The 12,334-nt window shown below is 49.4% G+C and overlaps 1 protein-coding gene across 1 annotated transcript; it reads left to right on the plus strand.

Annotated features, from left to right (window-relative positions):
* The first annotated feature begins 3,587 nt into the window (after nucleotides 1-3,587).
* On the plus strand, nucleotides 3,588-10,790 carry ITPRIPL2 (ITPRIP like 2). Its single transcript, XM_024241427.3, has one exon. It carries the CDS (start codon nucleotides 3,593-3,595, stop codon nucleotides 5,198-5,200), a length of 1,608 nt encoding a protein of 535 aa, XP_024097195.2. The 5' UTR covers nucleotides 3,588-3,592; the 3' UTR covers nucleotides 5,201-10,790.
* Nucleotides 10,791-12,334: the final 1,544 nt, after the last annotated feature.

A 12,334-nucleotide genomic window follows, 5' to 3' on the forward strand; every position in this document is an offset into this window, starting at 1 on the left:
TCAAGGCTGCAGTGAGCTATGATTGTGCTGCTGTGTTCCAGGCTAGGCAACAGAGCAAGACATGTTTCTTTAAAAAAAAAAAATAGTGTTTGCTAACTCTGACCTAGAGCATTGCCATTATTTGTATAGTTGGAGATAGCATACCACTATATCTGCCAGGGGAAAAATAAGCCACTCTGTTGGTAGCACCCCATTTTATAGATCAGGAGATAGAAGCAAAGAAGATAGGTTAAGAGAGTTATTCAAACAAGGTGGCCAGCTGTCATCTCTGCATGACAAAACATCTCATCCATCTTTTTCCAGCCGCAGCACCATGACTTTCCTTGGGGGAGAGATACCCCTTCCCACTTTCCCACAGTTTGAACAGGGCTGACTCCACCTCTTGGTTCCGGGGTTGGGTACCCAACTGTATTAGTCAGCTCAGGCTGCCTCTACAAATACCATAGATTGGGTGGCTCCAACAACAGAAATTTATTTTCTCATAGTTCTGGAGGTTAGAAAGTCCAAAATCAAGGTCTGGTAGAGTTCGGCTTCTGGTGAGGGCTTTTCTCCAGGCTTGCAGAAGGTCTTTCTTTGGTGCAACCACATGGAGAGAGAGCCCTCTCTCTTTCTTCCTCTTACGAAGTCACCAATCCTATCAGATTAGGACCCTATCTTTCTGACCTCATTTAACCTAAACTACTGCCGAAAAGCCCTATCTCCAAATACAGTCACATTGGCCATTAAGGTTTCAACATAGATTTGGATTGGGGTTGGTGGGGGCACTACCTGGGCAATGCTAATCAGTGCATTCCCTTGCTTGGTGACTTTAGCATATGACCCAAAACCATCCCAAGTCATGGCATTTACCACAACTTTGAGAAAAGCAAGCCTCTCTGGCCAGGTGTGGTGGCTCACGCCTGTAATCCCAGCACTTTGGGAGGCTGAGGTGGGCAGATCACCTGAGGTCAGGAGTTCAAGACCAGCCTGGACAACCTGGTGAAACCCCATCTCTACTAAAAATACAAAAATTAGCCAGGCGTGGTGATGTGTGCCTGTAATCCCAGCTACTCAGGAGGCTGAGGCATGAGAATCACTTGAACCTAGGAGGTAGAGGTTGCAGTGAGCTGAGATGGTGCCACTGCACCAGCCTGGGCAACAGAGCGAGACTCTGTCTTTAAAACAAACAAACAAAAAACGGGAAAGTCTCTCTTTTCCTCTGCACTGAAGACAATGTGAGACTACAGCAGCCAAGGGCATATGGAGAGGACCTGCGGAGAGTACAGCCCACTTAAAAAGCAGAGCTAAGAAGTGAAGGGAGAACAGGTCTGCATAGCATTGAAGCACCTAGATCCAGCTGTACCTGATATCCCCTTATGGATCTCGGTTAACATGATACAATAATGTGTGTGTGTGTGTCTGTCTGTCTGTCTGTGAGTGCATGCACTTAAGCCAGTTGGAGCTGTGTTTCTGTCACTTGCAACCCTAAGAATCTTGACTAGTAGATGATGATCTCATAGCTAATAGTAGTAGATGGGATCTGAGGGCAGATCCGCTTAGCTCTCAGGGGCCCAATTTAGGATTTATTGGGAATAACCCAGGAGCCATCTTTTGAGTCCTGGTTCCCAGGTGGCAGCTGGGTTCTAACATGTTTTAATGTATTCACCCTTGCTCTCTTTAAAGGTCAGTGCCGGCAAAGAAGGTGTAATGAGTGTGAATAAAGAAAGACAATTATTTAAATAGATCAGATTATTTCAGGAAGTGCTCCCTGTTATGAAACAAAACAAGCTTCCTAGGACTGAGGTTCCAATGTAGACCCTGACAAAGGACCCCCAAACTTCCCAGCAGATGAGGAAGGGACCTTCCCTGGGCCCCCTCCTGGGAGTTCCGCCCCTTGGTTTCTGCCCAGCTCCACAAAGGCTGTGTAACCTTGTGGGGGAGGGGGGAAGGGGGGCAGCTGAACCTGCCTGAGCTGAACCTGTTTGTGCCCCTTTCCTCCAATGGGAAAATAATTTAATTTTAATTTCATTTCATTTTATTTATTTTATTTTTTCAGAGACAAGAGTCTTGCTCTGTCACTCAGGCTGGAGTGCAATGATGTGATCATAGCTCACTGCAGCCTGGAATTCCTGGCCTCACTCAAGCGATCTTCTCGCCGCCTCGACTTCCCAAAGTGCTGGGATTACAGGGGTGAACCAGCATGTTCTGATGAAGTCTCAGGCCAAATGTCACCCCTGTCATCCTCTGGCTTCCACAGGGCAGCCACCACCTTCTCACTCCCTCGGGCACTTTGGTTTATTTTAGAGCGTTTTCTTGCTGTGGAATCCTTCCCCCCACTTTTTTTTTTTTTTTTTTTTTCAGACGGAGTCTCACTCTGTCACCCAGGCTGGAGTACAGTGGCGCGATCTCGGCTCACTGCAGCCTCCGGCTCCCGGATTCAAGCGATTCTCCTGCCTCAGCCTCCCGAAAAGCTGGGATTACAGGCGCGTGCCACTATGCCTGGCTAATTTTTGTATTTTTAGTAGAGATGGGGGGGCGAGGGAGGGTCTCACCATGTTGGCCAGGCTAGTCTCGAACTCCTGACCTTAAATGATCCGCCCACTTCGGCCTCTCAAAGTGTTGGGATTACAGGCATGAGACACTGCGCCCAGCCCCTTCCCTTTTTTGATTCCCATTTTTACAAGGCTGTAAACTTCACGAAGGACAGAAACCTTGTCCATCTTGTCAACTGTGATGTCCCCACCACTGTGGCTCCGGCCTGGCACATGGTAGGTGCTCGGTGAATACTGGTTTGAACAGAGGACAGCAGCAGATGGCAAGGGCCACTCCTGTGCCAGGGCCTGCCACGCCACCGCGGCTTGTGCAGTGGGGGTAGGGAGGATTGGACAGTCTGGCTGAGCGCCCTCTTCTCTTTTTCAACGTCCCAGTATAACTTCAAGGGAGCGCAACTCCAGACGTTCCCTGGACGAAGCCACCGCCCCGGAATCAGGGCCTTCCCAGTTCTGCCTTCGGGGAGGGAGAATGGGGGTGGGCCGCGGCAGGCCAGTTCCAAGCGCGTCCTGAAGTCCCTCCCGCCGCCCCGCGTCGCTTTAAGGCGGAGGCCCGGGAGGGGGCCGACCCGGCTCGCCAGCTCCGCGCTCGGCTCCAGACTCCGGCATTTCCTCCCCGCTAGCTGGCGCGGCCTCACCTCCCCCTCGGAAGAGGAAACTCCCGGGGTCCGAGTAACAGGGTCAGGCGCGGAGAGGAGCGACGGGAGAGCCAGAAGGGCCGCCCAGGGTAGGAGGCGAGCCAGGCCGGGCCAGAAGCTGGCCGACGGCGGCGCTCGGGGGCGCTGGGCGGGGAGGGCCGCTGGGCCGGACTCAGCGCGCAGCCGGGGCAGGGCGCGGCCCGGGGCTCGAGAGCGCAGGGCGGGCCGCAGCTGGAAGGAACACTTGAGCTGGGAGAGGAGGCCGAGCTGGAGGGCGGCTTCCCTCGGGCCTGCGATCCGGAAGCCGCCGCGGAGGAGGAGACGGGGACAGCGGGGCTGCCCGGGCGCTGTGCGCATGCTGGGCTGGGGTCGCCACCGGGGCTTGCCCCCTGGGCTGCTCGGCCACCGCCGCCCCGGGCGCCCGGCATGTCGGTGCACTACACCCTCAATCTACGCGTCTTCTGGCCCCTGGTGACCGGCCTGTGCACCGCCCTGGTGTGCCTCTACCATGTCCTGCGGGGAAGCGGGGGCGCCCGGGCCGAGCCCGCCGACGGCGTGGACGGCGGCTTCCCGTTGATCAAGGTGGCCGTCCTGCTCCTCCTCAGCTATGTCCTCCTGCGCTGTCGCCACGCTGTCCGGCAGCGCTTCCTGCCCGGGTCTCCCCGTCTGGAGGGTCACGCCGCCTTCTCCTCGAGACACTTCCGAGAGCCGGGCCTCAGCATCCTGCTGGAGAGTTACTACGAGCACGAGGTGCGCCTGTCTCCGCACGTGTTGGGCCACAGCAAGGCGCACGTGAGCCGGATCGTGGGCGAGCTGGTGCGGGCTGGCCGCGCCCGGGGCTCCCCCGGTCTCATTCCTGGGGGAGCGCTGGCCTTGGCCTTCCGCGGAGACTTCATCCAGGTGGGCAGCGCCTACGAGCAACATAAAATCCGCCGGCCCGACAGCTTCGACGTGCTGGTGCCACTGCGCCTCCCGCCGCTTGTGGCGCTGGAGCCACGGAGCCTGGGCGAGGAGCCAGCGCTGGCCCCAGCCTTCCGCGGATGCTTCTTGTGCGCCCTCAAGGCACCACCCTCACCATCGGGGGCCTCGGGGGGCCACTGGCTTCGGGACTGCAAACCCTTTGCTGATGCCTTCTGCGTGGATGTGCGCGGGCGGCGTCACCTCTCTGCTACTCTGGTGCTGCGCTGGTTCCAGTCGCATCTGCAGCGCTCCTTGGCCACTGTGCGTTACAGCCTGGAGGGGCGCTGTCGGGTCACCTTGACCCCAGGTGGCCTGGAACAGCCCCCCACCTTACACATCTTGCCCTGCCGCACTGACTACGGCTGCTGCCGCCTTTCCATGGCTGTGCGTCTCATCCCCGCTGTCCATCTGGGAGATGGAGTCTTCCTTGTGGCGCCACCATCGCCACCCTTGCCCAGCGCGCCCCTGTTGGAGCTCCCTGAGGGCCTGCGTGCGGAGGCACTGTGGGGTGTGAACACAGCACGCCAGGAGCAGAAGCTGCTGAGTTGGCTGCAGGAACGGGCAGCTCCAGGTGCCTGCTACCTCAAGTGCCTGCAGTTGCTTAAGGCTCTGCGCGATCTGGGCGCCCGTGGGCTGGACTCAGCGGCCGCCACCCAGTGGGGACGCATCCTGTCCTCATATGTGCTCAAGACAGTGCTGCTGGCAGTGCTGCTGCGCAAGGGGGCCCCTGGGCAAGGCTGGGACGAGGAGCACCTGGGAAAGTGTTTGGAGGAGTTGGTGCAGTTCCTTAGGGACTGCCTGCTGCGACGCCATACGCTCTTCCACTGCGTCCTGGGCCCTGGTGGGGCGGCTGCCGAGGTGGGTCCTCTGCCCAAGGCACTGAGGGAAGCCGCCCCAGTTGACCTCCTGGCCGCTTTCGACGGGCACGCCCGGGAACTTGCAGCAGCGCGGTTGCTGTCCACGTGGCAAAGGCTGCCCCAGCTTCTCCGGGCCTACGGGGGTCCCCGCTACCTTGCCAGGTGCCCCCCACCCCGGAGTCAGCGCACCCAGGGCTTCCTTGAAGGTGACCCATAAACCCTTACAGCACCCCCACCTGACCAAATGCTCCTAAACCCTTTCCCACTGGGTGGGGGTGGGAATGGCGGTGAAGCCAGTTAAATGCAAGATCGCAGAAGGCATTGGAAAATTTGGTGGCTGCCACAAGCTTTAGTGGCTTAAATATCACCTCCTCGCTTTACAGTCCAGTATAATACGACATCTTCACACCCACTAGAGTGTCCTGGGCAAACCATGGGAAGACATCCAACAGCAGCCCCAAGAATTGGTTCAACTATTGTTGTGTGTGGACGGATTCTGTAGAAGGATGTGGCTTTTAGAGAAGTCCAGTAGAAGAAGCAGGAACTAGCTGCAGGGAAAGTTCCTTCTGTCAGTTTTTAGACACAGATCTCTCTGCCCAAATTTAAAAAAAAAAACAAAACACTAAAGTTTTTGACACAATTACTTGCTAGGTACTGGGTTCCTGATTGTCTTTAAAAAGAAAAATCTGAATCTTTATTTGCAACTGGAATTGAAGTTCTATTTTAGGGGCTAATGTTCAGAGGAACTTAATTTCCACTGTTCAAATTAATATTAATGTATTTTTAAAATGGTGCAATCACAGGTGTTTGACAAGATTGTCAAAAAGTTAAGTCACACAGATGGAAAGGCAATCGAGAGTTGGTTAGAGAAACTTCCAGAGAAAATAGCACTTTATATTGATCAATTCACTCATTTTGTGGTAATTGCTAGCACTAAGCATTGCATCTGAAAGGGAAGACAGTTATATTTATTATTAAATGTACAACCTTGAAATAGTGGCCAGCATGCTTGCCTAACTAACATCACCGCAGGCCACAAGCTGGGAGATGTACCTGTTGGTCAACATCCATTCATTAAACTACCTACTACCAGCCAGACATGGCTGGAACCAAAGTAGCAACCAAATACATATTCAAGACAACACTGGTGAAGGCATAAAACATGTTGGCTTTGGAGAAAGATGTGTTTTAGGCTTTGCCTGTAAAGGTGTTTCTCCAAGGCTGGCTGCTGGCTGGAGACAGAAAACTTTTTTGTCTTAAGGTTTTTAGCAAACTCCTTCACAAAGAGATTTCTTTCTGAGCTTAATGAGCTAATGAAGAGGAAATGCCTGCTGCTTAGCATGTGGCTTGTGCTGGGTCTCTAAACATTGATGGTTCTTCCTTGTCCAGGCAGTCTTACGTGGTCCAAGAGACCTGTTGATTCAGCACAGGTCTTGCAAAACATTTCACTTATAGTTCAGTATCTTGGGCTCCGTGCTTGAAGATCAGTTACTCCCTGGTCGTGCGCAGAGGAGACAAATTAGGAAAAGAGCAACGGAGACAGCCCTTGGCGGCAGTCTGTCTCTTTTTTCTCTTTAGGTATCGGTATCACCAGGTTGGGTGTATTTTGCAGCTGGGAGGAGCTGGTCCTGGAATTCTTCCTTGTTCTCCCAAATTTATAAGTCCTCAATTGCAGTTTAAGTTCAGCATGGCCCATCATCTGCTTGCCTGATTGGAAATGCAGCCAGTCCAAGTGTTACAAATTGGGATTTTTTTTTTTTCTAAATAAAAACATGTACTTCCTCAGACTCTTAAAGCTAAAATTTGGAAGACAGAAATGGCTATGTGAATAGAATCATTGTTGAAGTTCTGAGCTCTTTTGAGGGAAATCTATAAGCCTTCTTTCTTTAGGGGATCCACTTGCCCGCTGTGGGAAATCATAGTGAGTGATTTACGGGAATCCTTCTCCTCAAAGCTGCATTGGCTTCTTATATCCTTTGCGACCTTGGGCTGAAAGAGAAACAGCTGCAAATGTGCTGTCTCTTTGAGGTTGTCTTGGGGACAATTCCCCGCAAAGGTCATTTCTAGCTTTTGAGGTCAATGTTAGGTCATAAGCTACAGCATTGTGCAAAAAAGTCAGTCTGCTAACTTTATGCAAAGATAGAAACTGCACAGTAGTTTTTAAAATTAGTTTTTAAAATAAATGCCAAGAGTAGATCTTATATATATATATGTATACATATTTTATATATATATATATTTCCATACTCAACCACAACTTCCTCTGTACTCATTGTCTACTACAGTGGGGGACATCAAGGGTTGGAAGGATTATAAAGCTTTAAGGCTGGGCGTGGTGGCTCACGCCTGTAATCCCAGCACTTTGGGAGGCTGAGGTGGGCGGATCACCTGAGGTCAGGAGTTCAAGACCAGCCTAGCCAACATAGTGAAACTCCGTCTCTACTAAAAAATACAAAAATTAGCCGGGCGTGGTGGCGGGCGCCTGTAATCCCAGATACTCGGGAGGCTGAGGCAGGAGAATCGCTTGAACCCGAGAGGTGAAGGTTGCAGACAGCCAAGATCACACCACTGCACTCCAGCCTGGGTGACAGAGCGAGACTCCGTCTCAAAAAAAAAAAAAAAAAAACCTTTAAAAAGCTGAATTTTAGAAATATTTCTAGCAGTGTCAGTGAGTTCCTCTTTTAATAGTGTTTTAAAGTATACATCTGGTAACATACTGTTCTTGTAGTTTTTTTGTTAGTTTTTTTTTTCAGGTTAATTACCCAAAGCCTCATCCATCCTCAAGGTTTTTAAATTTTATTTTTTTAAAATAAATTGTGCATTGTATTTGTGAATTTTTAAAATATTACTGTTTTATTTAAATGCCATGCTGAGCAATTGTTCTCTGTACATGGTAACCAAAACTTAGAGATTTCGATCAATTTTGATCAATGTTTAGTAAACCAAAACATGTACTGTGTACAACGGAAATAATATGGCATATTAGCCAGGCATGATGGTTGCCCGAGACAGTTAAATTAAGCTCAATTCTGTATTTTATCAGGGCTCTGTTATGTCCTTCATCTGAAATGTACACATTTTTGGTGTATGCTTGGTACTGGAGATTCATATATGCAAATATTCTCATGCAAGAAGGCTCCACAGTAACAACAGCAAAAAGAAAAAATTAGTTGTCCAGCCAGTGCTGGAGGAAAATGTTTCTGGGGAAGATGACTCAGTCATTTTGTGGCGAGACACCCTTCAGTAACTCCCACTGACCAGTCTTGGGAGCCTTCCTGGAATGATCGTGGGCTGAGCGGAGATGTTTTTTGCAAAATGAAACTGAAGCTGAAAGAAAGGAGAATTCAAGTGAACCAAGAGAAATCCAAAGACCTGGGGAAGGAGGACTTAAGATGGAAGTGAAGCAAGAGAGGGAAAGGGAAATGAAGTGAAAATGGCGTGAGGGTGTGAGAGAGGTTTGGGTTAGGAAACATGTTTTTAGTGCTATTTCCAACCAGGGGTCGCAAACTCAGCAGCCTGTAGAAGCAGGGGTGGGAGGTGGGGGGGGAAGCTGTGCCCACCTTTAAAGAAGGGGCCATTGCTCAGCCATGCAGAAAAAAATGGGGCAACAAGCTGGAAATCAGGTTTTTTTTGTTTTTTTTTTTTAAAGTGAAACTTGATGATTTTTAAACAAGTAATTAAAAAAATGTCCAAAACACCATGTGGGCCAAACATTTGTTTGAGCCTGGGGGCCACCAGTTTGCGACCACTGCCTTACATAGTTAACACCCCGAGTATGTATACAGTCATATTTTTTGTTTTGGATATGGTAGTGTTATATATACTTGGGGGTGTGATAGTTGAAGTCATCTTTATCTCTCAGAGTTAAGCTTTATTGTAGAAGCAAAAAAAAAAAAAAAAAATTAACGTAGCCATAGATAACACTTAACTCACAGTTCCCCAGAGGACACTTGATCTCGAAGTTGCTCTTTTTGAGTCAGATCCTACATCAAACCACTTAGGGCCAGTTTTTGGCATTTCCTTCCTGGTGATTTGGGGTAAACTTCTTGGCCCTGTCAGAGTTTGCAGATGAGTAATCAGGAAGGACTGCAGAATAACTTGTTTCTTTGTATTTTATTCTTACATTTAAATTAATTTTGGGGGGTTAGTGGTATCCTAGCTCGTGCCTTTACAGGGATGATTGGTGGCTGGATTTGGGGTGCAAGCTTCTTAGGCTTGTACCATTTCAACTACTAAGAACACAGGTTTTCGTTTTTGTTTTTTGAGACAGGGTCTCGGTCTGTTGCCCAGGCTGGAGTGCAGTGGCAAGATTGCAGCTCATTGCAGCCTTGACCTCCTGGGCTCAAGTGATCCTCCTGCCTCAGCCTCCCAACTAGCTGGGACCACAGGTATGTGCCACTACACCCAGCGAATTTTTAAATTATTTGTAGAGTCAGGGTCTCCCTATCTTGCCCAGGCTGGTCTTGAACTACTGGACTCAAGCCATCCTCCCACCTCGGCCTTCCAAAGTGTTAGGATTATAGGCGCGAGCCACCACACCTGGCCTAAAAGTGTGGTTCTGATCAGATCAGACTTCACAGCTGAATGTTTCTATCATTTTCTTTTCTTTTTTTTTGAGACAGAGTTTTGCTCTTGTTGTACAGGCTGGGGTGTAGTGGAATGATCTTGGCTCATTGCAATCTCCTCCTCCCAGGTTCTTGGGCCTCAGCCTCCCAAGTAGCTGGGATTACAGGCGCCTGCCACCACGCCTGGCTTATATATATATATATATATATATATATATATATATATATATATATATATATTTTTTTTTTTTTTTTAGTAGATACAGGGTTTCATCATGTTGGCCGGGCTGGTCTCGAACTCCTGACCTCAGGTGATCTACCTGCCTCGGCCTCCCAAAGTGCTGGGATTACAGGCGTGAGTGAGCCACCGCGGCTGGCCTCTATCATTTTCTGACTCAGCAGCTCTGCCAAAATTGACATCCTAGCAAACACTGTGAAGGAATTAACCTAAGTGCTTCCAGAGCATCTCATGTAACCTCTATGGAGTAAGTCACTTTTTCTGTAACATGTGGCTTTTGACCTTGATGAAGACTTTGACTTCTCATCCTTGTCTACATGGAGGAAGATGATTCAGTGGTGGGGAAAATGAACCTCGGTAGCATTTCCAATGTCCTTCAAGAGGGAAACAAGTTCAGTGTTATCATCGTGGCATTTGTTAGTTTTTTTTTTTTTTTAAATCACTTGTTTAGATACAACTTTTTTTTTTATACCTACATAGCACATGACTAGGGGGGATAAAGCATGTATAAGTTGGGAGAGGGTAAAGAATGTGTGACTATGTATACAGAAAATAGACTAAAATATGCAGCAAAATGATATATATTGTAATCTGGTTTTTGAAGTATCTACTGTTCTGGAATATTGTTAAACAACTTTTTCCTTTTTAAAAAAAAGGTGCCTTGATTCAGTTGCGTGACTTAGAACATTCCTCCTATTTTATTGTGATTTTTAATGTCTTCTGACCCCAAACTGTGTTTTTGGCTGCAGTCTGTTGGCTGCAGGCATAGCATCGGTTTTGTTCCAATAACAGTGACCAAAGAGTTAATCAGATATGGTTCAGCTGCTACAATTGTATGATTCAAAGGCAATTTAATCACCCCAAATTTCCATGGCCCCCGCAGTCAAGACCTGCCATTTGTTTTCTCTTGCAGGTTGGAGTAAATTTGCACTCTGAATCACGTGGGTCATTTGGGGACCTTGTTCTTTTCTATTTTGCTTTATTAATAAAGGAACTTGTAGAAACCTCTGGACTGAATGTCAGATCTGGGGAGGGCTTTCGTCTTCCCGGAGGGCAGCCTGTGCCTGTGCTGGCTTGTGGTTCTTTGCACAAGCCTCAACTGCTTTGAGCATCTGGGTGTACGGCAAACTTTTCCCATGCATTAAGGCTGGGGATCATTCTTGTGTAGAATTAGCTGTGTATACGGGTAGGAAAAAAATGCTAGTTCACAGTGCTACAGGTGTGCTCCCTGGAATCCTGAACCTTCAAGTCTTCCCGGCCCAGGACCTTCTGCCCCCACCTCCCCTCTCTGCCTCACTCTCCCACCCCTGCTCCCCCACACATACCCAAACACAATTCACATCTTGGCCTGTGGCTCAAGAATTTTGTCCAGAAATCTCTGAGGCCCTCAGGCTCTTGCGAAATGGTAAACATTTGCTAATACGAAAAACCACCAGGCTTAGCAGGAGATAGAAGCTTGGAGACTAAGTGTCGTTCAGAGCCCCAGAGCCAGGTAGAAGCCCAGGGAAACCTGCAGCCATGATGAAACAGTAGTTGTGGTCAGGCGCGGTGGCTCACGCCTGTAATCTCAGCACTTTGGGAGGCTGAGGCGGGCAGATCACGAGGTCAAGAGATCGAGACCATCCTGACCAACATGGCGAAACCCCGTCTCTACTAAAAATACAAAAATTAGCTGGGCGTGGTGGCATGCGCCTGTAGTCCCAGCTACTTGGGAGGCTGAGGCAGAAGAATCACTTGAACCCGGGAGGCAGAGGTTGCAGTGAGCCGAGATTGCACCACTGCACTCCAGCCCGGCGACAGAGTGAGACTCCATCTCAAAAAAAAAAAAAAAAAAAAAAGAAACAGTAGTTGTGTAGGGCACTTGCCCAGGGGAATGTTGGTGGGGTGTGTTTCGCTTGGTTTTCAACAAATAATACTGTCCCAGGGCATCGAGGACACACACACAGAGGTGGCCAAGACAGACATGGCTTCTCTCTTATGAGCTCACAGACAGGCAGACAGGCAATGAAAGAACCCGTTACCGTACAGCGTGGTGGGTGCTGGGTAGGAGAAAGTTTTTGAAAACCAAACAAGGGTACCTCGTGCACTTTAGGGTTTTCAGGAAAGCTCCTTGGAAGAAGTGACATCTAAGTTGAGATCCAAAGATAGGTGGGAATTAGCTAAGTGAAGGGAGTTGGGCTGGAGAAGAATGTATTGAACGCAGAAATGAAAGAACATTCCAGTTTGGCTGGAAAGTAGGGGCAGGTGGAGAGGAGGGGAGGAGGATTCAATGGAAAGGATGAGGTGGGAGGGAGTTTGAAGCCAGAGCTTCTCAGGCTGGAGTGTGCAGATCACCTGGGAGGCTTGTTAGAGTGCAAGTTCTAGCTGGGCGCAGTGGCTCACACCTGTAATCCCAGCACTTTGGGAGGCCTCAGCGGGGGGATCGCTTGAAGTCAGGAGTTTGAGACCAGCCTGGCCAACATGGCAAAACCCCATCTCTACTAAAAATACAAAAATTACCCAGGGATGGTGCGCATGCCTGTAGTCCCAGCTACTTTGGAGGCTGAGG

This window comes from Pongo abelii, chromosome 18 (assembly GCF_028885655.2).
Source record: "Pongo abelii isolate AG06213 chromosome 18, NHGRI_mPonAbe1-v2.0_pri, whole genome shotgun sequence".
Classification (NCBI taxonomy): domain Eukaryota; kingdom Metazoa; phylum Chordata; class Mammalia; order Primates; family Hominidae; genus Pongo; species Pongo abelii.